This window comes from Dendroctonus ponderosae, unplaced genomic scaffold (genome assembly GCF_020466585.1).
Source record: "Dendroctonus ponderosae isolate FM_Combo_2020 unplaced genomic scaffold, Dpon_F_20191213v2 Dpon_F_20191213_1, whole genome shotgun sequence".
Classification (NCBI taxonomy): Eukaryota; Metazoa; Arthropoda; class Insecta; order Coleoptera; family Curculionidae; genus Dendroctonus; species Dendroctonus ponderosae.
In genome coordinates this window covers 11,578,748-11,606,123 of record NW_026017110.1, presented here as the reverse complement: position 1 = coordinate 11,606,123, position 27,376 = coordinate 11,578,748, and the positions used below count along the sequence as shown (strand labels likewise).

General features: G+C 32.8%; 2 protein-coding genes across 5 annotated transcripts in view; one reads left to right on the top strand and one right to left on the bottom strand.

Annotated features, from left to right (window-relative positions):
• LOC109535451 (teneurin-a) overlaps positions 1 to 6,586 on the top strand; it is a 272,613-nt gene extending 266,027 nt beyond the window's left edge. For all 4 annotated transcript variants that reach the window (XM_048661444.1, XM_048661445.1, XM_048661443.1 and 1 more), the window contains 2 exons: positions 1,435 to 1,756; positions 3,633 to 6,586. In XM_048661444.1, the coding sequence (XP_048517401.1) occupies positions 1,435 to 1,756; positions 3,633 to 3,981 (671 nt within the window). In that variant the 3' untranslated portion in view covers positions 3,982 to 6,586. The remainder of the gene's footprint in view (positions 1 to 1,434; positions 1,757 to 3,632) is intronic.
• Positions 6,587 to 7,795: 1,209 nt separating this feature from the next.
• Positions 7,796 to 26,325, bottom strand: LOC109533167 (acyl-CoA:lysophosphatidylglycerol acyltransferase 1; the record flags this gene model as incomplete). The annotated part of the gene is given in 6 exon segments (XM_019898418.2): positions 7,796 to 12,135; positions 15,211 to 15,400; positions 15,508 to 15,772; positions 22,311 to 22,525; positions 23,846 to 24,054; positions 26,282 to 26,325. Coding segments are annotated over 6 exon segments (1,104 nt in total). The 3' UTR covers positions 7,796 to 11,921.
• Positions 26,326 to 27,376: the final 1,051 nt, after the last annotated feature.

Sequence of the window (27,376 nt, the reverse complement as noted above, 5' to 3'; positions counted from 1 at the left end):
TGTTAGTTTGGCTTAATTCGGCAAGCTATAGTTTCCTAAAAGAGCCTAAAAACATAAAACAAAAGTCTTATATCTAGTTCGGCTTTCAGTTTTCGATATTCAAAGTAAACCATCCGAGTATATATGAAATAATATGAAAAACGGCAAAGCCAATTAATACATTTGGACTTAGTCTTAGGAATAGTTTGATATTCTGTGATTTGCACTCGTCCAAAAATTGGAACAGAAACTGAAACGTGTAGGACATGTGTGGCTTCCCCTTTCCGATCACGCACCGATCCGATTATTTGGTCATCGACGGAAGGTTCTCTGGTCGGAGTCGGATTGGAGTCGGATCGGATAGATGTGTCCCGGCCTTAACTTGAGGTGGGGACCGCGCGCTGAACATGGCATCTCACGGAAATGTGAAATTTCGAAACGTTCCAATTTAGGTTGCACGTACCACGTGCAAATACGTGTAGGGCTTTCATGATAATTTTATGAATGAAATTTTATGTTGTAGCATATGAATCTAACCAGCGGATGTTAGTGTAACGGAAGTTCCGTTCTCTTCAAATAATTATGATTTCGATATAAAAGGGTAACAGAATCACATTCGAAAAATAAGGAAATTGTTTTCACCCTAATTATGGTAATACAATTACGGATGGGCTATATAGGGAGGTATTTAACGTAACCGCTCAAATAACAGTGTTTCATGCGTGAAACCTGTAACCGCAATTCCACTTTGCCAATTTAACCGGTTGTTTTTGGAACTGTCTCATAAATCCGAAAGTGCACCAGCACAGAACCGATGCGACACCGTCGAGCCATCTATTCAGTTCCAGTAACCATTTGTTAACGGAAAATATGTTTAGTCGTTGATGATTGTGTTTATCACCTTTCGTCTATAAGAATTACTGTTCAGTTCTCCAGGAAGCATGATCAGCAACGAGTTTCTTAAATATGGTTGCCATTAATTACGAGAGAGTTGTCCATTATGAAAAATTAGCTTTTCCTGTTTAAAAAAATGTAAAAAAACAAACGCGAAAAACCTCAGAAGAGTCAGTCTGCTAAACATGGCATAAAGATGAGACTATTCCAGAAGAAGCGTCACATAGCAAGGAGCAGCTTCATTCAGACAAAACAGATCCACAATACGCGCAATATTTACACAAGAGAAATTGCCAACAATGCGATAGAGTTCGCCTATAAAATCGCCTTCATGTGCTATATTGGTTAGATTTCAGAAAATCATTTAGTTAGGAGGGTTTACAACTGTACTAGATTAACAACGGGAGCATTTGAGTCTTAAACAGTGCATCTGCATCTAAAAAAAACTATAAGCACTCAAATACAGTAAAAATCACTGAAAGACCGACAAAAAGTAACTTCTATGAGGAAATCAGCCACGCTTAATAATATTAGTTTTAATAAGCCTTTTTGTTATTTCAGGAATCCTAGTTTCAAAATCTGATGCTGGAGAAGCCATAGTATCAAGTGTACCAGCAGCGAATCCGATTTACAGCGACGTCTACACTTCTGTGTTTAATAGGTCATACTTACTACCGTTTTTCTTCGTGGTTCACAATAACCAGCAAGACGCATTCTATTTTATCAAAAAGGACAGTTGGAAAATAAACGACGATAAAACGCAACTGAAAAGATTGCAAGGGCAAGTCAATACCACATTCCATGAAAATGTACGTGAGAATGGCAGCGGTAACAATTATTTCGATGTGAAGATACATGAAACGAATGTTGTTATCAATTTAAGGTAAGAACTGAACTCAGAGTAGGTATGTTAGAGATGTATGATGAGCTCTCAACGTCGTGTGCTAACATTATGTATTTCTTCGACTATGATGATTAAAAAATTATTACGGAAAATTCATATAATTGAATATACGATAAGTCAGTGACTTTTTGAATTTCCCGCGCAGTAACTTTAAATTCAACAATGAAATTTTGAGCACGCTACGTCATTTAGTTCGTGTTTAATTTAAGTCATTGAAAGGAGACGACTGCGTCCATTTCGACGAAAATGGAAAGAAGTTAATTTCGAGTGCCGATCAAGCATTATTTTTTACGAAAAAAAACATCAACGAAACGAAGGAAAAGCTTGATAAATACTATGAAGACTCTGCGCTATGCATTTCAATGGTTAAGAAGTGGTTTACTGAGTTTAGTTGTGGTCGCTCCAGCACAAATGACGCAGAACGTTCAGGTCGTCCAAAAGAGGTTGTTACGCCAGGAATGGTCGATAAAATTCATGGAACGATACTGGACGACCGGAGAATAACAGTGTGTGAGGTGGCTGAGGCTGTAGGCATCTCAACTAAGAGAGTGCATCACATTTTACATGAATATTTGGATATGAAAAAGCTATCCGCACGATGGGTGCCGCGATTGCTGACTCTCGACCATAAGCGCTCCCGTGTAACCATTTCAAATGAATATTTAGCGATGTTCCGTCGCAATCCGAACGAGTTTTTGCTACGTTTCGTAACCGTTGACCAAACGTGGATCCATCACAACACACCAGAGACCAAAGAACAATCAAACCAGTGGGTTTCTTCAGGCGAACATGCACCAAAGAAGGCCAAAATGGGTCTGTCGGCCAACAAGGTGATGTCCACAGTTTTTCACATCGATTACCTTGAAAAACGTATAACGATCACTGGCGCATAAAATTCAAAGCTTTTGAACAGATTCGATGTTGATTTGAAGCTAAAACAGCGGCATTTCGCGAAAAAAAAGGGCTGTTTCATGAAGACAATAAACGGGACATACGTGTGTAGTCGCCATGACAAAAATCCATGATTTGGCTACGAACTGCTACCCCACCCACCATATTCTCCAGTTTTAGCCACCTGCGACTATTTCCTGTTTTCAAACCTGGAGAAATGGCTGGACGGTAAGAAATTTGAGTCCAATGAAGAGGTCATCATTGAAACAAAGCAAATTTTGAGGACCTCGAGAAATTATATTATTTGGAAGGGATAAAAGAGATAAAAAAAATTGTAAAAACACTGGAATAACTGTATCGAGCGAAAAGGTGATTATGTTGAAAAATAAAACATTTTTGGCCGAAAAAAAATAATTTTATTCAAAAAGTCACTGACTTATCAAGCGACCCCCGTACTATGTAACTATATAAGTGAGATCCGCGACATTATTAAAATACATTTTGCCGTAGCTGACGCAAAGCCTTGTGAAATATTGATGCTTAAATGTGAATCCACCTTAATGCGCGATTTGGTCAATTTTGATATACTTAATGCTTTAATTACCACATTAAACCAAATTTATTGAATTTTGGTGTTCCATACTACAAAAAGTAGATTTGTTAACGACACGATTGTTAACAGAACTACTTTCTGATTAACATGTGTATCTCAACAACAAACAAATATTTGAAAAATGAGATTTATTATATGCCCGCGCTTCAAGACGATTAATTGTTTTTAACAAATTTAATTTTATCATTTTCTAGAGTCCATTAAAAACTGAAAATTTTACGCAAACAAATGACTTACTCTCATATAAGATCAAATAATTGTTAAATTGCTATCAACCCCTTACCATTTAGGTTTTAAAAGTGTGCATGTATTGGCGAGGTGCCCATTTCAATTAATAAGTCTTCTAATTAGGTATGGTACAACAATGGAAAAGGAAAAACAACGACTTTTACATCACGCCAAATTAACCGCAATACGAAAAGCCTGGCACAAAGAAAAAGAAGCGTCCAAAAATGGGTTCAATGGCAGTTTCGACTGGTCGCAGTCTGAAATCGAAGAACTGATCAAAAATGGCTACATTGCCAGCTACGAGGGACAGTACGTTCACGACGTTCAGGAATATCCTGAACTCGCCGAAGATCCGTATAACATTCGATTTGTAAAAAAACAAACCGAAGCAACGAAAAAGGGGCGACGAAAACGTGATACTCGCCCAAATCGATGTCCGAATGTTTGGTGGTTAACTTGGAGTGAATGCTAGTGCCATAGACATGAAAAACATTTTTGAGGTAGGAATAAGAATATTCAATTACTAAGTGTGATGTACCAAAAAAGAAAAAAGCTTAAATTTAGGAGAGGTAATTGGGAAAGGATTTATGAAAAAAAATTAATTGAATCTCGGTCGTGTCATATATTTTGGTCACTTTTTCAGCTTCAATTGTTTGTAACATAATTTGATTAAATTACTAAATTATACACTTGTATATAAACTGCAAAATATTACATCCAAAACATAACAATCCTATCCCAACAACCAACTTTTCTAACTTTCGCATAAGTATTTTATACCAAAAAATACCAGTCTATTTGTGTAATTTCAAAGATGCCAAAAAAATGTATATTATTTATTTACAATTTGTTACCTATGTATGTGATTTTGTTTGGCACACTCTGTCCGATCTCATAATATGAATTTTTATATAATAACTTGACTGATATAATGTTTATCGCACAAAGTGTCTCAAACTTCTGTATTATAGATTATATTAGGGACAGCTAGGCGGCTGCCACATAAAGCGATGAAGTAAAATATTTCTAAAATTTTTATCTTCATTTACACATGGAGTATCTTTGAACATGTTCAAACATTTCCTTTCTAGGAAATTCGCACTTTCCTACTTGAATTTATGTAACTAATAGATTGTTGTACGATGTACGAGTCATCGATTTGCTAACTTTGACAATACCGAGAAAATCCATAACGACTTTAAAAATATTTTACTCCATTTTATAAATAGTGCAGTGTTTATTGCTACGAGCGAGAGGCGAATCTCTTAGTAAATGGTATCAAAAGTAAAACTAAAAATTGTAAATATAGTCCAGTTATTAACTTTTTAATAATTTTAAAATTAAAAAAACGAATTTATCTTAGATAGGGAGAGAATAAAAATTATTAATCATATATAAATATATGTTGTATTGCTTTAATTTATAAATAAATGATATCATTGTGACTGATCAGTTTCCAATAATATTAGAAATGGATAGTAAATTCTGTATTTGGGCTGGCAAAGCAAAGTCGATTATTCGTATTAGATCGTTCAGTTTTTTTACTTGCTTTATTATTTAGGTGGAAATGCATCCAAAAAGAATAAAACCGGAAGCAATATTTCCACTTAAAAGTAGCTTCCGGACTTGACTGGTCTTTAAACGCAGTACAGTCAATAAACCCCACATTATTTCAGAGGAGCCTTTATTTATGTACAAGCCAGTAGAAAAATGTGCTCATGGAAAATGTTAATCGTTGCGTCGACCTGCATTTATTTTATTTAAAATTAATATTAATATAACAGTAATTGCGCTGCTGGTCCAAAAAATATAGCAAAGTCTTTTATCTGCTATGTACCTTGCAATTTTTGTAACCTCACATTTTATTTTGTTAGATACTTTTAAGAAATTTATAAGAATATATATTTTTCACTCTAAACCCTTGCCTGCCACATAGTATATTGGAAATAAGTGTGCTCCTTGTTATATTACTGGACATTTAACCCAGGATACGTGTAATTATTTACCTAAGTGTTATATGTTGTCACCAAAACGCTTTTTGGGGATAGTTGGGAGTAAATGTTATTCGAAAGCAGTGGAAAATGTTAAGGATTAGATATAAAAAATGTAATTCAATATTTTCAATATTCCATATCACTTTTTTAACGCAATTTCCATCAATGCCCGTATCAAAGTACCTAAATGAAAATACGTTTAAATTTAGAAAGCTGCCTCAGAGAATGACAACGGTAGGAATAAATATACAAAACCATTGTTTGTAGGACCAATACATCCACAGAAAATATTTTAAATTTAATTGAATATTTTCCCTTTGGCACTTAATTAAAAAATATGTATTTTACCAAATTTCTAAGTCTTTAGATGTAAATGTTGATAGTCAAAAGAAATAAATATCTCTTTTATGATAAATTAACTAGAAATGAAAGAAATATTAACTATCTCAAACAGTTTGTCTGATTATAATGGTCAAAATTGTCTGCTTTCAGAATGAAAACTACCTAATGGGAAATCAAATTGTATCCAGTTTTCGGAAATATTATTTAAAAAAAATGGTACTTATCCCAGTTTATAAGCCCAAAAAAACATTAATAATACGGAAAAACAGATGACATTGTTGAAAATACATTGGACCTCTTTCGCCTGAACCTGTATATTCCGAGTGTAATAAATTCCTAATTTTAAACTGTATTATTGTTGAAAAAAACTTCAAGCAAAGATAACTTAATCTTAACACATTTTGCGAGGTTTGTATTCACGTTTTTCTCAATTTTTTTATCAAACTAGTACGATTAATTGTTTAGGAAATGCAGCCGACTGCTCTTCTTAGTGCAAAACCCAGTACATTTATATCTAACCCGACACAATTTCCTAACACTATATATTAGTCTACGATATCAACTGTCCGAATAATGGTAACTGTTTATATTATTGACTGGTGTTGCTGTTCCTCTAACGTTTTTTATTTTAATGCCTTACATCTAATAATTTTCCTTTAATTTATAAACAATAATCAAATGTATCGATATTCCTTTATTCCTGGCCATTATAAATGTTTTCTAATAAACATTGTTTTTATACTCATTTGTTTTATTTAGTTTTAAATCGCAGGCAGTAGGCGAAAGATTGCACAGTCGATTGGCAGTATGATTCAGGTACTCAGCTGTGCGATCGAAATTAAATTTTAATTTAATTCAGTTAATTTTAATAGGCATTTAAACAGGTTGGCAACGCGGAAAGATCTATAACATACAGATAGAATGATGAAGACATGAGTTAACTGTTTGACTATGGACAAACCGTTCTTAAAAATTATCTTTATTACTTAACTAATTACAAGTTTACTTCAGTATGTCTTTACTCTGACTGACTTAACATAATGTATATCTCCAACTGGAAGACATGATGCCCCTTTATGACCTTAACATTGGCGGTATGCCTATTCTGCTGATCCAGCGGAATCTATGGGAACTAGTCACATAAGTGCTGCTGATGTAGCGGAATTCGTGGGAACTGGCCACATAACTCATGCAAAACGTGATTATTAGCTATCTTATCAAATAAAATAGTAACTGTTTTGTTGCTACATTCCACACATCTTCACATAACATTTGCTACTAAGGGGCAGAGACACAATGCTGTGGGTCCGATGACTATATAACGCAGAATTAACCTAGACGCAAAGTTAGGATGCCCTATCGAAACTAAATTGTATCTTAAACAAAATCAAGTTTGCGTTGAGTCATCCCTAGAAATAAATTTATAATACGAAGCTGGTCTCGCAACATATATATATATATAATGGACACTAATCAAAAAAAACTAGTATGTTGTAGTGCGATCATCTTTATTAAAATATATCAAACTTTGGGATAAATTTGCAAAAGAGCATTTCATTTTATTTCGAAATAACAACTAGGAGGCAGAAAAATCAGCTGATACTGTGAATACAGGCGACCGTAAGTTTTCAAAACCATCAATTTAATTTTTCAATTAAATTATTAGTAATCAACTGTAGATTCTATACATTTTGTTAAAATTTGAAACTGATAAAAACAGTTACAGCTACAGAAACACCAGGTACTGTATATATCGGCTAACATAAGCTAAAGTAACTGCGAATAAAGGTCAACTTTGCAATTCAAATCAATCAATATTCACAGAACAGTATCGTTCATCATGTATAAAATAAAGTGATTTTATACTTATGACCTCCCGTATTATATATTATTAGATCCATGATGTTTACGATTCTGCAATCCGAATTTTAATTCAATAAATACGCCGTGTCACAAAAACGTTTTATTTAGGACATACGCATAACTATGTACATATATAGTTAAAGTGAAACTGTATAGCAAGTCTGATAACATATGCACACTTTTGATTTACATAACAAACAAAATAAATTTTGTTCTTCTTCGTTCAATTACATAACTTAACTTTAGCTTCAATAATCCAACGTTAGTCAACTTAATCTAATGTGGGAGAGCGTAGAACATCGCTTGCTGTTTTTCATTCACAGTGTCGAATGTATTCTTCATTTGCCGGGATTAGTGAATAAATTAAAATAATAATAATAATACATAGATATCACAAAATATTCACAAAACTGTATCACACTATTCTTGATTTTAAATGTAAAAAAGCAAAATTAAACTTAAATATCATTAAACATTGGGGTGTCAGGAAAGATAACCAGTATCGTCATTTTCTTTATCCGTCAAATAACGTTAATAAAAGCTACAGTTACCACTTTTTCGTCAAGATAGAACTTTATTTACTCTTAAAAAATATATACATACCACATTAATAATTCGTCAAATTTAACGTTAAGTTTGTCTCGCTTCATCCATTCGATACCCTTAAACCCTATTTAGTGCCTTTACTAATGTATGAAAAAATTTAAAACAGTGATAACTAGAATTGATTATGCATCATTGAAGTAGCCTAAAAATTGAACAAGTAGGGAATCTAAAGTCCTTATGCAAAAAAATCCAGCAACAAATGTGAGAATTTTTTTTATTTCGCTTGAAATTTCAGTAAATGCAACTATTGCACAATATTACCGCTTTTATTACTTTCATATAATTCAATTTATTTTCATGGTTTAAAGAGCATTCAATCAAATACAGAAGTGATCATTATAATAAAAAAATAATGTACGGCGACTTCAACACATTTGTCACATTTAATAAAAAATAAATGTCTAGGTAAAATAAATATCTACAGATATGTGTTGATATAGATACAAAACACTTGTGCAACGAAACGATCATGATCATATCAAACATTTTGTAGAAAATGCTAATAATTATAGGTACGGCGGAAAAAAGCGTAAAGAAACATTGATTTATTTAAATCACTTACGTTTTATCATTTTGTCGAAACTTTGTATTTGAAGAATTTTTCGTTGTCCGATAATTATAACATGAGAGGGATTTTTCGCGGCGTAAGCGGACAAATAATTTTTGGAATAGGAAAAAAAATTCCTAAAATATGTCGGGTTTCGCCGCGAAAAATCGTTTTCATGAAACTTTTTATTAACAGGAAACGCGCGTTTCGGCAGCTATGCTCCCATCTTCGGAGGAAGATTAAAAGTGTAGCTCTTCTCCGCTTCTTCCAAAGACGGGAGCACAGCTCCAAAAACGGACGTCAGGTGTAAATACAAAGGTTCGACAAAGTGGTAAAACATTAGTGATTTATCGTGAGTGTCGAAGGTTTCAACCTTATAGATTATTGATTAATTTAATGATTTCTTTCCAAGCAAAGTTATCACAAATTACATTTTTTTATTATACATTTGAGTTTTGTTGTAAACGCGGGTTATTGTACTTACTTTTACGCAAAAAGTTATAGCAAAACTAACTAAAGAAAGAATGGTTGTTGCACAATAATTATATGTTGATTTATTTTTTATCCACATTCTCTTGTGCTGTGGTATACCTCTTGTGCTGTGGTAGATTTGTTAACAAAAAATGTTTTATTAATTACAATAGTTTAATGTTAATAGTATGATAATTGTTAATAGTATAATAATTAACCATATTAATAATAGCTGAAATGATATAGAAGTCTACTTAGAAGAATAGGGATATTGCGCATGCTCATTCTATGGGAGAATTGTCGGCGATTCCATCTAACAAAGATCAACTCTACATCAAAATCGCCTTCACGTCGACGGAGGGACGCTCGACTATCCGTCAAAACTATCTCTATGGATCGACTATGCATACCGGCGTAAGTGTTCGCTATCAAAGTTTGTTTATTTGCCTTTATTCATTTCTGTATGATGATACCGGCTAGATTACAATCAATATCATGTGAGGAATTGAGAGTAAGTTTGTTCTCCGACCTTATTCAGACACTATTAAACTTGGTCGTATTTTTCTAAAAGTTTCGTAAATATATTTTCATGTTACATCGCGGCATTATTTGGAAGCATGGTTTAGTGCATAGTAGTACTGCGGAGGCTGAGACAGACCCGTTTAACTATATCATGATAACACGTCAAAAAACATATCGAGCATTGAGTGAGTTTTCTGAATCTTGTGAGCGCTTACCTTTCCTTTGTAAAGTATAACAAAGCATTTTTTTTTTATTTAAATTAAATTAAATTTAAATCTAAATGCTCACAGATACTCTATTAGTAGTCATTATTAACTTATTATTCAATACTTTTCGACTTGAAAATCTCATAAACAAAGCAAACAAAAATGCTTCCCATTTGCCATAACTTTTAACTAACCAGACTTTAGATCTGAAAAAAAATTCCAAACACCCAAACGGTACAGACACTGTAGGCGGTAGATGTGAAATAACGAGTAATAACTTTCTGGCTTTCAGAAAACATAATGAAAAAATACATAATGTGATCTGAAATAACTAGATTTTACTACATAAACAAAAATTTCCCCAATTTCATATATACCTATAAAAATAATATATTTTTATTCAAGTGACTTTGAGAGTTAAAACAGTATTTTGAAGTTGGCGATCTATTATTGTGCCAAAGCCAAACAACTATAACTAATAATTAATAGCCAATTAGATATTTCAATAAAAGCAATCAAAGTGAAACTACTAGAAATCTAAAAACGTACTATATTGATATAAGCGATCATACGAATGTATTAAAATATGCTCAAGTAAACCCCTGTGGTTTATTATAGTTACGCTAAATTAAAACAGTTACGAAATGTAAGTTGACGAAACCAAACAATGAAAACTTGAAATCAACGACCAGACACGCATAATCTATTATATTCTCGTCAACTTTCAATTGAAGTTGATTCTGGTGCAGTAAATCCACTAAGGTGTGCTCTTACATGATTTATTAAGCAAGTGTGGAGTTTGGAAGTGTTATACTTCCAAACATCGAAAATTCAAACTGATAGTGACTAAAAAAGCATTTAAGTTTTTTTGCTATGAATGTCACTTTAATGTGCAAAATAGTGAATGCGTGCACAAACTTAATCAAATTCACAGAAATATTAAAACATTACTTAAATCAAACACCCTGTATATTCAAAAAAAATGATTTGTTGCTTTCTAAATTGGGTATTATCCTTGTTTTTCTACGATTGGAATAATCGTGAAAATGTTAGTGCCAATTTCCGATATTACAAATTTCAATTAAGTATGTTGTTGCAGCCCACCAAATTAGTTACATATACAGTGACAAATATTAGTAACAGCACTAAATTTGTAGCGCAGACCCTAATTTTAAGTACTGATGTTTTAAGACATTTAAATTGAACAGTTTACTGCTTCACTGCTTTACCCTGAAATAAGTGACGAACAGTCTAACCAAGGAAACGATTTCTTATCCCACGAAGGTTAACATATTTAAACTTAATTGTGATTATTTAAGATTCACCTTGATTGTAGATACCTATTTTTGAAAACATTTCAATAGAAAACTGATCTCTTTAACATGAATGAGCTTTGTCGAAAAATATAAATCACACATGAATGTAACTAGTTAAACATGCACATGCTTGATATTGTTCTGAAATCAGTCTTCGTTCTAGTTTCTGCGTCCCGTAAATTAAAATTGAGCGATATGCACAAGAAAACCCACAAATCAACTCTAATGGTTTCCACACAGTTACTTAACATACAAAAATTCACGACTGTTTAGATTGGCTACACATGGACATGTGTTAGCGAGGAAAAAAAAATCAAAAATATCTTTGGTTAAAATTTTCCAACATCAATAAAAAACAGGTTATAGTACATTTTTCATCCACACTGTCACAATGTTAACATAACTATAATACATTCATCATAACGCATTAGCTACGCTCCCTGTTTCGACTTGTACACAAACCTCAGACTTTTCATCGTGCTCTAATTTTTGCACCTTCACAGATAGTACCTAACTAACACAACCAAATAGGGTATTTCGAAGTGCTAATAAACCCAAAAGTATAAACAGCACTGATATGCGGTGATAAACATTTGTACGTGAAAATAACTCGAAAATAGAAAAAATAAATGCAATATAAGAAACTTTAAATAGTCTTGAACCACTAGTCTTGATTCACAATTATTCGTCCTGCTGTAATGGGCAGGAATTATTCCGGTGTCATAGTAGGTTTGGAGCATATTTTCTTTTTCTGCCCACCTGCAAAACAGTGTTTAGTTGCAAAAACAAAAACTAGCGTGAAGCAAACTTCTCTTAAGATCTAAGATTTGTAAGAACGTAAAGTATTAAACTGATTAAAATTCCATAAATGTCGATTGTAGGTAGACCAAAGAGCTGTGTATAATAGTCACTAGGCCAGTCCCTTGCCTCTGACATAATAGATTATTAGATTAAACATAGTAAATAACCTAAATACTATACAAAAAAACAATTAGAACTTCTGATGACCAATTACGCAAAATAAAAGTATTGATAAGAAAATTCCCAAACAAAAGAAACAAGTTTCAAAAACGATGAAGGAAAATTCGGAAGGATACCGGATCAATATTGAGTACAACAAGAGAAATAGCAGAGCAGAAAAGGGAAAACAGATGCAAGCTTAGGGATGAAACAAAAAAAAAGACTAGTATTAAGGAAGAATTTTTTTGAGAATTTAGAATTTTAGCAAAAGAGACAAGAAGTATGGTGAGGCACGATCTAAATGAACACTATGAAAACGAAATTAAAAAACTACTAGAGAATAATAAATGCCTTAGAAGTCCCAGAAAGAACAAATGTAAAAAACAGATAACCGTCCTGAAGGATCAAACGGGGAACGAACTAAGTTCAAGCTCCAACGAAGCAAGAAAACAATAAGATTATGAATGTAGGATCAGAAGAGATCCCGGAAATAACTGAGGACCAGATTAGATATGCTCTAAATCATATGAAAAATTAATGAATACCCGTCCTCAGTTAACAAGTATCATGAAGATAAGATAAACAGCATATCTGGGACAAATGAAGCGGCACGAGAAGTACGATTAACTACAAGTGATACTGGAGGGAAAGATTGAGGGTAAACGTGGCATGGGGAGCAAGAAAAAGTCCTGGCTCAGAAACATAAGAGATTTGACAAACATAGATGATAATACCCTGATCGATCAAGCCCAACATAGAGATGGACTTGCCATAGTGGTCGCCAACCTCAACAGTGACGGCACCTGAGAGGATAGGATATGAAAAATCATAAGGCACCGGGTGAAGATGAAATTCGGATAGAAATGGTAAAAGAAGGAGCAGATGTATTGATGCCATGCTTGTGCACACTGTTCAATGAATGTATAGAACAAGGAAATATGCCCAAAAATTGGTACAACGCTATTGTAATATTATTATACAAGAAACGAGCTAAAATAAATTTAGAGAATTACCGCCTGATATCATTATTATTGCAAATATACAAGCTATTGACAAAAATTCTTACGAACAGACTGACTAATAAATTAGATAAATACTAGCCAGATGAACAAGAGGGTTTAGAAAACAATATAGCACGTGTGACCATCTTTTGACAATGAGGATCCTAGTGGAAAAAACGATTGAATATAATTTGGAGATCTGTTTGGCGCTCGTAGATTTTCAAAAGACCTTCGATAGCGTTGAACAGCTATAACAGCTAGGGCGATATTGGAATCGCTTGCAAATGCAAGAATAAACAGCAGGTATTGCAAGCAAGACAAGGAAGGGGTACACTATCTCCAAAATTATTAACCTGGACCCTAGAAGCTGGCAGGACAAGGATATCTGAATAAATGAGAAGGATTAAACCATCTCAGGTATGCGGACATGTTTTGACATCGGAAAACAAGACTACAACAATTCAACTCCAGATGAACATTTCAAAAACAAAGGTATTATGTAAAGAAGACCCTCAAATCAAAATTCGAGACCTAAAAATAGAGAACGTATCAAATTACTATATACAGGGTGTCCAAAAAAGGTACCACCAACACTAAACGAGGAAACTATACAGCAAAAATGAGTGTGACAAGTCCCTACAACACTTTTGCGAAAACTCAATAATAACGGAGCTACAGGGCGTTAAAGTTAGATTTTAAAAAAATACTGTTATGAAATAACTTTTCTGTTGGTTATCCGATTGTTTCCAAATTTGGCGCACTTATTACCTATAATCTAGTCTAGTTTTCACGGAATTGGTTGGATCGAGGAGAACACAAAACTTATTCAAAATAACGATTTTGAAGATCAAGAAATTAAAAGAAAGAAGAGCAAATAGAACTTTTGAAAAACAATTTAGCTTCTATAACGGAAATTATGGACCCATTTATTGAAAGCGACACAGAATTTGATAAAAATTCAAAGGCAAGATTAGGTCATGTCAATATTGAAATTATTATAAATTTGTTTGGGTTGAATATTATTAGCCATGTATTAATGGATCTTCGGTGAATAACAAAAACTAAACCCCAGTTTACACCCGTCCAGAACTGGCCTACTGTTTAGTCGAAAGGTCTTTCTTCAGGGCGGAGATATTGCACAGAAATCATCTGTGACAGCACAAAAGTGATTGCGAATCGAGAAAAACGATTTTTACCTATTTTGTTTCGCTTATTGGTTAAACAAAAAGCCAATTGATATTTTAAAGTAATATTTCTATTCAGACAATTAATTTTGTTTCGAGAAAAGCACATTTTTGGTGCACCTCGAAAGGTTAAGTGGTTAGTAAAAAAAACAGAATTTGCAGTAGATGGAAAGGGCGCATACACCGCGTTGTCAACAAATAGATCAGTGAAATAAAATTTTCATATTTTCAGGTTGATCTTTTCAAATCCTTATAGATATTTATTACATCTTTTACATATACAAATAGGAGACGCTCTTCTAAGTGATTAATTGTACCTCAAACAGCCCAACTACTCCCTATGCCGTAAGTCAGGCAAATGTTCTATGTTCGAGCATATGTAATAAGATATTTCGACAATAGAGTCGACCGCGAAATTGGGATACTTTTTAAAAAGTACCGCAATGGAAATATTAACAGTACCCGGTAAGACGTGGCTTCAACAAAATTTAATATAATGAATGAATAAAAATATAAGTTTCTGTATAAAATAATCGTCACGTTTAGAACCTAAAATAATAATAATATGAAAGTCCGCATATGATTTTGTTAAACCAACAAAAATAATAAATTTACTAAAAAGTTATAAATACTACAATCAAATCAATTTTTTAAATATTGTTATTAATTCCAGTTTTAAAAGATCTCACCTTTTAAATAACCAATCCGTCATAGCTTCTGAATCTTCAGGCACTTCGGTACTTCGGTAAACCCGATAAAAGAATATTGTTTCGCATGGTGCTCTGGTCCCAAATAATATATCAGTTATGTTTATCGGGACACCTTTGGGGTATGCTATTGTTATATCTAGAACATACTCGATATGTGCTCTTTGGAATTCTGAAAATATCAAAATATTAAGTATTATTATGTCAGATGAATATGAAATAATTAAAATTAAGCAAATGATTTATGTTTTTCTAACTAGGTATAATGGTTATACTAACCTGACTTACTACTAGAATTATTATTTACAGAAGACTGTGGTCCAACTGTATTCATAATTATCTTCATCGCCCCCAATCGGGGCAGGGAAACATTCTCGAACTTCGGCAAATTATTTTTATCTGCATATTTGTGTGATATCGCCTTACGATTGCGAAGAAAACCTCCTTCAGGGAAAAGAACGAGCCATTTTCGCTCAAGAATCACATATTTATCGACTAGATGATGAGACAGTTCTTGGAGCGCTTTATCTCTGTTTTCTTTACCCTGAAAAAATACGGTCACGTAACTTCAATTTTCAAAACATTTATATTCATTTTTCAACATTAGAAATATATATTTTAAAAAATATGAAAAATATGCCGTTAAATATTAACCGAATCTTAACAATAAAGTAGATGTAATTGCGTTTAAAACCAGAAAAGTTCAAGAAATGTTTGCAGTCCACAGAAGTTGAGATTATATTTTGTAATCAGAGAATCTCAGACTTTTGCTCAACTGCTGCTTAAAGATGTGACCAAAAAATTGCCATTAATATATCCAAAGATAAAAAATTTCACGTCATATTTTCTTGCTGTTGTTTGTAATTTTTGCTACATAAAAACATTGGAGCAAAATATAAAAAAAAATTAAAAGCTTGCCGAGCACTTGCTGTTAACAAATGACAAACAAATCACAATTTAGTACCTAAATTATTTAATATACACGACATCCACAATACAATGACACCACTATCTATTAAATAATCCATGGGTAATTTCAATAATTTTGCGTTACCTGGCAAGTCAGTAATAATTATGAACAGTTAAATAGATAGTAATTAGAGATAACATAGACCTTCAAATATCACTCACCTGATAAAAAATGAACAGTTACAAAACGCAAATATCAATATTGAATGTTATTTATGTTGACTTACTTATTTGTTTTAATCGGTGGAATTATGTAGCTTGAAGTATTCAGAATTGTCATTTATTTTTACACTAAAAATAAATGGATAAGTTATTATCCATGTTGTACTCAAACAAAACAAAACGTTGTTGTATACAAAACGGTTAGGCTAATTGAGGAAAATTACTCATGGAGCTAAATTAGAGCCAAAGGCAATAGAAACCATATATGAAGCCATTTAAAAGGCTAGCCCTTACAGCAATATAATATTTGAACAAACCGGGAATTAATTTATAGCATAGTAATAGACTTTCGAGCAAGAACATGTCCACACTATATATCTTATTAAATGATTTTAAATTACTTCACATTGCAGTTTTGCAGAAAAACAATATATCATATTATGGCGATTAGAGATTGGCATGCTCTAACGTGACGTAAATTAGATATCTATTGGAATAGCTCGAAAATTTTATCACTATTGAAAATATCGAGGTGCGCCAGCTTCAAAAGGTGTTTTGAATTTGAATTTAAAACACATTTTTCACCTTGATTAAAACCTGTCAAAAAGTAGTTAAAAATTGAAAAATGGTTAAAATAGCAATTGTATATGATAGTTTAAGGGTCCAAGAAGGCGTAAAAGCGCGGGCGCAAAAAAATATTCATAACTTTGAGCCTGATACAAAATTTAAAAACAGGATTTTTTTCAGGTAGGTTAAATAACAATTATGCAAAAACTGTCCGTCCGATCTTAATCGGCCTTGCGGCTCTCGTATTATATTGCTGTCAAGTACTTTTTTATAAATGTATGGCGTAATTGGGTTATTTTTTCATTGTTAAATAAATAATTTAAAATTTCCTTGATTTTTACCTACTTTTTTGCACTTTCAAGCATTTTAAAGCAAACATTTCAAATCTACAGATATCGGACCAACTTTATCTTTTAGAAAATTTTATAGTGAACAATTTTATTAGCATGCATTGTGTCGATAAAATGCATAGCTACCGAGTTATACGCGATTGTTTCGGGGCAAAAACGCAATGTTCTCTTTTTTTTTCACTTTTTCGGTGTTTATGCAAATAGCACAATTTTTCAAGCAGGCGCACCTCGATTTTTCAATAGGTATACCATTCCCGAGCGATTCCAATAATTATCTAAGTTACGTCACATTAGAATCATATTTGAAAGATTTCGTCGTAATTCGCCTCGCCTATATATCATAAATCATATTTCTTGTTCAAATGAAACAATAATTATCTAATATGTAATTATAAAAATTAACACTACACATTCCGCGGAATGAACCGGAGTTGAACCGGAGCTGGACCACATCCGCAAATACCAATAACGTATTTGTTATTGGTACCTCTCATGCAAAATAAGCATGCAAAATGGCACCATGCAAAATAAGTGATTTGATGACTAGAATGGGCTGCTAGGGTTACTAATGTTGACTGTTGTATGCAAATTGGTGTTGCATAGCAAAATACATTAAAACAATTTATCTGCACTAGGAGTTAAATTTAAGTGACACGTGAACCTAATAGAATTTTTAACAAAAAGTATTCCAAAATGAATGAGATTAGACAAGAAAAATCCTCTTATCAGTTTTGATGATAAAAATAATGCGATAAATTGATCTAGATATTCGTAGTTTTGACATAATATATTAAAACATATTCGTCACACCAAATAAAACTTTATATAAAAAGTTAACAGAACAAATCATAAAAACAATCAAATATATTATCACACCAAAATAATATACCCGTAATAGTATCGAACACAGCGAATAGGAAAATATATTAAATTTAAAATATGAAATATATATCATAAAAAATCTGAAATGAAACCGTTTATCAGAATATGAAGGCTTTCACGCATTTCCTTTCAAAGCCCGGAAAACATTCCTAAAGGTAATTAAACCGTTTAAACTTGAATATTAATAAAGACAACTTTTAACGACGGATGATTATGACAACATTTTTATCAGAACAGAAACTCCATTTTGCATTCAAAAAATAGTCCATTAGACAAAAAATTAAGCATAATTATAGAAAGGCTACTCTAGACTCTGGGAACAACCTGTTTCAAAACAACTTCGAGACCAATTATAGCCAGGGGGAGTGGCTTTTATCCTTAACAGTCAATTCAAACACCTTCACTATCACTAAATACCAAGCAATATCAAACAGGGTGAAATATCTGATAAGCCTAAACAAAAGATACACTATTCAATTGATACAATGCTTTGCACCTACAAGCACAGCAAGCAACGAATTAATAGAAGGACTATGAAGGCTTTCACTGCCGGTCAAATCACATTTAGAAATGTTTTCCGGGCTTTGAAGCCGTGGTCCATGGGAATTTCTTCCTGACGTTTCGTCCACAATTGCAGTGAACATTATCAAATGCGATGAGGCAGTGGGCGAAGTGATCTGCCGTGCTGAGTCTTACAGTCTTAGTCGGTAAGTTTGTATCAAAAAAGAGGATGGTTCAAATATAGAAAACTAAAGACCAATAAGCCTGCTATCACATCTATATAAACTCTTCACTAGAATTATCAACAATCGACTAACTACGAAACTAGACTCCTACCAACCGGCAGAGCATGCAGGCTTTCGAAAGGGTTTTAGCACTACAAACCATCTGCAAACAATTAAAACAATCATCAAGAAAACAACGGAATATAACATCCCCTACATCTGGCGTTTGTGGACTGCCAGAAAGCCTTTGACAGCGTTGAAATCTGGTCTATTCTAACAGCAACTCTACCCTTATTAAGAATATCTATGATGAGGCAACCTTTCCCGTAAAAATAGACGATCTTAAAACGACCGAAAAAGAGATGGATAGACGATGGCAGGAGGCCAATTAATGAGACTATAGGGAGATCGCGAGGCATGGGAAAACCTGAAAGAGGCTTATATCCGACAATGAATGAACACGAGCTGAAGAAGAATAGGAGACTAATAAAGGAGTAACTAAAATATTATTAGACATTATTAATCTAAAACTATACGTTTATGTAAATATCTACTAATTGAAATTATAAAACCTCACATTATCAGGAGAACTTTGCACAGAAGACAATTGAATGGTTTTTAAAATGCTTAGCCTGGAATACGCCAGAAATTGATTGGAACCTGTGAAGTATCGGTAAGATAAATAAAAGTAACAAATAATCAAAATCAACTCTTCGATTTGAGATACACCGTTGTTCAATTACATACTTAACACAACATATACTTACAAAAATGGAAAGTATCTCAAAAACAGTTGTACTGAACAATGTTAACTATCATGTTCCATTTACTTGTTGCTACCATAGTTTTGAATAAAGTGTTCCCTACATCTGACTTGTTTGTTACATATGTAAAACACATATAATTAAGTTACAAATTACTTCAAGAAAATTTTCGTTATTTTCTCACATACAGTAGTACAAGTACAATAACTAAAAACATTAAAAACCAAAGTTTGTGAACATCTCATTATCTCAAATTAATTTACAATACAGGGTGATTTACATAGACCGTGCAATAGAAGTTTTCCAACTAACAGTTGTTTTTGAAACTTTCCATATGCTACAAAATGAATACCCTATTGTCATATAGTTAGTTAGCCGGGGCTTTCAGCTAACTACTTTTTAAGCAACGCACATTTTAAAAATATTTTTGTAAGGTACAGGGTAGGGTGTAAAAAGCCCTAAAAGTATCAAAGCTTTATTTTTTTAAATGAAATACCCTACACAGAGTGGTCCTCAATTAATGTCCGAAAATTCACTGGCATATTGTTTAGGCAAAAATATTACGCTTCAGGCAAATTTGTCTTATCCGAAAGTTAATAGATTCCAAGAAACAGAGTGTTAAAGTGTAAATAAAAATTTCGTTTCTCTGAATATACTTTTAAACAGTTTTATTAGTACCCCAAAAATGTGTGTTTGGGTTTTTTTAGATCGGCAAATCCAAATTCCCTATTGTAGTTTCCAGAGGACGATAGCTGCAATAGTCTGAAGCCATTTAAAACATCAAAACTTTTTTGGGTTTTAATATATCGCTTTCTTGTTGACAATATCGGGTTCTTTAATATTTCCGAAACTAAAATCAGATCAGTCATGAAAATTCACTGAGTTACCCAGGCGTACAGCGAAGCAATGAGATCCAGGAGCGATGCGATGGGATGCCAGATGTTGTTAGATGGTCACGAGGAAGAGGAACAGAGTGGAGAGAGCATGTCGACAGGATGGGAAACGATAGACTTGTCAAGGCCGCATACAAGGAGAAACCGAACAAGACCAGATCCTTAGGAAGACCACCAACTCTTGGACATCATCGTCAGAGGACATCGAATAAAAAGATGGAAAAAACAGGACATAGTCCTATTAAAAGGAAACAGGCCGGAAACAACATTTGTAGTTTCTAAAACAACTGCAAGTTAGAAAACTACTAATGCACAGTCTACATAAATCACGCTGTATACGATCCAATTTTCTACTCACTTCAAAGTTGAGCATACGGAGCGACTATTTTTTTTCTTGAACGAAATTTAAAGTGTGCAAATTATAGATTTCCGATTTTTCATCCTTCATTAGAATTTAGCAATAATTAGTTAATTAACTGTAAATATCGATAGAACCACATTTCCTGAGGTTTGTATATCTTATTTGTGTATTATTTTTTTTTGATAAATGATGAAAACACCGCTAATATATCGAGTTAGCTCGCTATAGTCTTTCGCCGAACTTTTTATATGAAAATACACTGACGGAAAGTTACTCTGGTCATTGTTAATTGCTATTATTATAATTAACGTGTTGTGAATACAAGAGTAATTAAACAAATGAGATAAATTGACTGTGCACCCTGTGACCTTTTTTACTTCCATGAATTGATAAATTTTATATTTTTGAAGATAAGTTTAAAGGCATAAGTTTTTCAAGAAAATATAAAAGGAAATCTATATACAAGAAATGACCACCCTGTATAGAAAAAATGTGTAGGCACTAAATCGTCCTTCTCACGTCCAACTTGCAAGTAAAACGTGATTGGTTGTTCAATTATCGTTCCCCATAAGCACGACAACCGGAATTGTCTAATCTAGACTCAAATCGATTAGACTATTCGAATATTGAAATTAGAATTATCGCAGAATTATTTATATTATAGTGTGCTTTCAGGTAAAGTTTACTTTAGAATGAAAGTGCAACTTAAGTTAGTAATCGTTTAGGCAACTATGGGTGGGATTATCTCTTTAGTACATTTAACTATCAAAAATGACTTAAACAATGTGTATGAAAACGTAGATAAATTAAGCCAAGTAACTAGTTGTTAAAATTGCCTATTTCTCTAAACATAATCGCAAATATATCTAAAATCGATCAAATATTATGTCCATCAACAACCACTTAAGGTTATTATGCAATTAACAGAAATATTTAGCCAACACGTGCATCCTTCAGAATAAAATATTTGGGATTCAGTAAAATTTGACATTTTAGTTCCTTAAGCAAGCTTCGATATATACGACAATTTATGCAATTATGTTATTCCCAACGTATATGCAAAATAGTTAGTCGTAGACGTATTATTACGGTAGCCTTAATATGTAACATTAAGAATGTAACCAAAAAGATAGCTAATAAGTATGCAGCATAGATGAATGAATGACTCATATGGATCAGATGATGTGAAAACATAAGCATCAAAATAAATAGTGAATGTGCGACCTTGAATATTACAGCTCAAATATTTATTCCGACAATTATAATATTGTTAAAAGATTTTGTGAATGACAAATAGCAGTTTAGTCAAATTTAAATAAAGATAACTTTAAATTTGCATACATTAGACATATGACGCGAAGACTGCCAGGAAAAAATTGCGTAAATTAATTGTGCAAATGTTAACTTACCGATTTTATAAAAAAATCCTGATGCAAATAACTAACAACTCCAAAATTTGTATACTTAAATAAACTGTCCATGATCCACATAATATTAGGCAACACTTTTTGTCTGGTGTTGTAGCATGAGAATAACATTGGTACGTCAGCTGTGGATTGATGGTTAGCTATAATCAACGTTCTTTCTTCTAAACACTCGGATATATCATCACCAGTTTCCACAACTGAAAAAATTGAATGAAAAGTGATGTTATTTTTTTCATTACTTAAATAATATCAATATAATATACAGGATAATTCAAAATTGGCGTCATTCCTCTGGAGGTGTTGTCTGGCGCTGTTATAGGATTACAGAAAAAATAGTTAAAAAAATTAATTGTTATAAAAAACTGAGAAATTTGCAAAAACCGATATCAAAAAGACGGCAACAATGTTTTTCAAGGTAATCTGCCTAATTAACATTACGGAAATACCTGTTGCTTCGTAATTATTAAAATCTCCGGTAAACACATTACACAGAAAGTGACAATAAAATAGACAAGGATAAACGGTAAATTCAGCATAATTCGTTCACTGTGGAACGTACTTATTCGAAATGTCAATTATTGTCCTCATAACCTCGAATTTATGTTTACAAATAAACATACATTTGAGTCATTAACTCGAAACAATTGAGTGCCTGTGTAATTTTATTATCCACTCTTATCGAGCAGCTTCTCGTATTCGGTTAACTAACTCCTGCTCAATTTGTACCGGTGTTCAGTAATCCATTGGTTTAATGTGTGCTGTGTCTATCTTACATACGTGGTAGGCATGTAGCCTTTCCTCGGTATTTATTTGGTACTTGGGAAAGTGTCAATTGTGCTCTGATTACCCTTAGAAGGATCTGCTGCAATTATGTCCAATACTTGTTCCTCTGTGTCTAGAAGCCGATCATCTATTGTCGTCTACTATCTACCTGGAGACAATCTTCAGTATATCTCGCCCTTTGTTGGCGTGAGTTCTTACAGCTTCTGCTATCTTACTGTGGCATGTCCCGAGAACTAAACGCATATCCGCAAATTCGTGAAAGGAGCTTCAAAGTAACTCGCACTTTGACAAATTATTGTTATTATTGACAAAGGCTATCTACCTGTAACTATCTGTTAATGACAAAAAACATCATTGCCGCTTTGACTTGTTATCAAAAAATTGTAGAAGGGAACTTTTTTAACATAAAAAATGTTCGTAATTTGAAGCACAGATCGTAACATTTCTTTTAGAATACTTAATTATTCCAATATGCTACCAATCAAACATGCAACAATTTGAAAATAATGTTTACTTAATAAGAAAATCGAATATCGATTTTCAACTGTTAGTACCTTCTAGAAATCATCGAAAAAAAAAATTTCAATATTTTCCTCGTACTCCTATACCTACGTATAAGTGAGCCCCTATTATCCCTTAAAAGGAATGACGCCACTTTTGAATCACCCGGTATAGTTTATGGAAATATACCCAATGGAAATGTTTCCATTCACATGTTCATTCACTTTACTTACTTCTATATCCTGCTGACTCACACCATAAAGACACCATAGCCAAGAGCCAATGAAATAAGTATCCTTCAATTTTCCAATACAGTTCAGGACGCAATTTCTTCAAAGGCCATAACAACAGCACCCAAATCACGTAAGTTGGAATGCAATATAAGTTATTGATTAGAATAAAGGACATCCTCACGATGTTCCTTGGTATTTGGAAGAGATTACTACAAAAAAATTGAAATAATTAATACAAAAGAAATTAAACTAGTAAATTTTTGTTTTTTACATTGCAAACAATACTTTTAGTACTTGGAAGCATAAAAAGTAGGTAAGTATATCCAGTTCAAGTCAAACTCATATTCTTATACCTACTTAGTTCTTATTAAACACCCCTTTGTTTACAGTGAATATGTAGGTAAGTTTAATAGTGACTTAAATCGATTTCCCGATTGTATCCCAGAATGATGTTGACTCGCGTTATAAATATTAAATGAAAACGTTGCTGGGTAATGTAAACAAACCAATGAATTATTTTGAAAGTTCACTTAAGCTAAGATTAACTTTAAGAGTTGATGGCCAATTATTGGATTAAGTGTGTTTTGCATGGAATATTGACCAGGAGAAAGAAATTGGAGTGTTCTAGAAATTTCACGCCAAAATTCAAAATTACCCTTTCACATAATAAAAAGAAAAACAAATTAAAGAGTGAGAAACTTAGAGAACAGTAAAAGCCATTCATTATAACCCTACAATGGTAAACTTAGATACCTACTACCTAATTGCAGTCATAACATAACTTTGATAACTAGTAAGTAGTTACAGGACCTAAATTATAGTCTGTTACAAAACAAATATATCTGGTCCATCCAATACAAAATAGACTGATTGCAATATGTTTAAAGCAACACATAGCAAGCCACAAATAAGATATAAATACAAGTCATCATCATGCATCTATAATATAAATTGTATAATAATTAATGAAAGGGATTTTTCGCGTCTTAAGCGGACATGGACGGACTTCATGAAGGTCGCAGGTTCAAGTCCTGCCGAAAGCAGTGAATTTTTCTTATTCCAAAAATTATTTGTCCGCTTCAGCCGCGAAAAAATCAATTGACTACACTGACACTAAAACTGCAATTGTGTGTAACAATAATTAATATTAAAAATACCTAAATAAATTAAATAAAATTTTATGATACTTAAGTAAGTACATATTAGAAAAGCCATTCTAATATTCTGAAAGCCTAAAAGTAGGCTCACCAGTAAATTTACATGAGAGTATTGATTATTATTATTCAAGACATTCAAGTATGCATTTGCGCAACGAGTTATTCGCTAGATCTTTGCTCGGACCCTATTTTTCAGAATTACTTTTCAAACTTTGGAGCAAAACGAGATGACGTGATCCTATGATTAATGTAAATATAAATATTAAGTAGTATATTTTCTATAGTGCTTGAACTAAATTGCGAAATAAGTGTAATAACGACTTTTCTCAGTACTGATTAGAAAACATTGCAGTGTATGATGCATATTTCTAACTTACTGGTTACATATTTTTCTGAGAAAAAAGCAGGTATATGGGAATGCAGGATATCTCTTGGCCAAATAGATTAGGTACCCACTGTTATATATTTTTTATGTATTGTATGTATGAAAACCGCTTGGAGTCTTATTATAATAAAAGGTTTGAGAATTAACAACAATAGGTAGATGTTCTGTGATGAATACCATGATTACCGTAGCTATTTTAATTTTACAATTCAATTTAAAAGAGACGTATCCTGAGTTTTTGTGCAAGACATAGTTTTCGAATAAGTAATCAAAATAAATTCGATTTGATCCGTCTTTAGAGTTTATTCATATTTAGTTACCAAGTAAGTCTTAGAAAACTGAACACGTATATTAAAATCAGTTTGGGTAATCTTCCCAATCAGGTCTTGAATGGGCACGTTTTTGATAAAATCCTGTAGAACAAAAATTAAGCCGTTTCGGAATATGGTTCATTCAATAAATAAGAATATCTGAAATGCTTGGAAAGAATAAATTTGCTTATCAGGCTGAATGCATAGACTAGTTGTAACGATATGGTTGTTATATTTAAACTATACGAGTTTAATTAGACTAAATAAATAATTATCTGTTATTTTATGTATGAAACTAAGTAGATTTACCGCATTAAAGCCAAGCATTGTAGGTAGCTGTTAATTGTGATCAGTTTATTTATAAATAGCCTTGGGTCTAAACAAAGGTTATGTAAGTGAATGCAAAGCATACCTAATGGGGAGAATAGCAAATGAAGATAAGAGTAATTCTACAGGTGATCAAGAGTTGATGTTTTATTTATAGCTATGCCTGGAAGGAATTCCGATAATCAGATACAGTACTGGCATGTTTTTGAAAAGGAGGATTTTAATAATAGGTAAAACAGCGTTAACATCTACTTACTATCCCTCCATGTCTGTGCAGCTTTTTACAATTTATATCATCAGCACAAGTCACGTCACTTCAAAAAAGAACAAACAATCCCAAATTGTTTAATGTGCTTATTTCTTCCTCAGTAGTGATAAGTTGCACTTTGTTTACAACGAAAGAAACCACAAATAATCGATATTTCCACACTAAAACTAATCAATGCAATTGTTAATAATTTCATAGTCTCACTATCTAAACCACTATCAAGTCCCGAGGATACACAGTTTAGGGCGCCGGTTCAAGGGGAACACTAATTGAAAAGTATAAAAATATCAAGGGATTTTTCTTTTAAACATTGTAGAAGTGATGAAAATGCCGACTCAATTTACACTTGTCGAGACCGAAAAATTCTGCACGATCACAGTTAAATCAACATTTTCTGTTTTCTTGTTTGCGGACTGAAAGCAATTAATGAACTTATTGAGAGTTTCTTGTTATACGCTATACTCAAACAGTCTGTGACTCAAACCTCTATTCACCTCTATTGAGTCTAATTCATAGAACAAGGCTTATATAGAAACGACTCTTACTCTTGTAAAAAGTGTGTCGCTAAGGTGGCGCGCCCTGGTGGCTGAGAATTAAAGAATTCAAACAAACCTGCATTATGAACCCACTACACTTGCTTCACAGATTACAGAGTATAGATTGGACAGTTTTGCTTTCCCGACAAAATGATTTTACTAAATGCTACCACAGAGAGGCGTCGTCCAAAAATCCAGAGGATCAGCTGATTGTTTGCATGCGTTTGTTTTGTACATATGTCCGTAAGAGGACTCTAAACCTACAGTATTTTACAGTTAAGATTATTCCGTCAATTTTCAATCTTTCAGTCTGTCAATGTTTTTAATTTGCAATCATAAGCATTTCCAACTAGTTTGATAACTGTGATATTTATCTTTGTTTTACAATAATGGAGCATAACGTGGCTCGGAGAATGACTAAGTGTTGTGTTCGAAATTCTGTCATGTCTAGATAACTGTGAAGTTTATTTGAGTTTTACAACAACTGAATATAAGGTAGCCAGATACCAGCCGCTTCCAGTGTTGTGTTGTGTTCGTGAAAATCAAA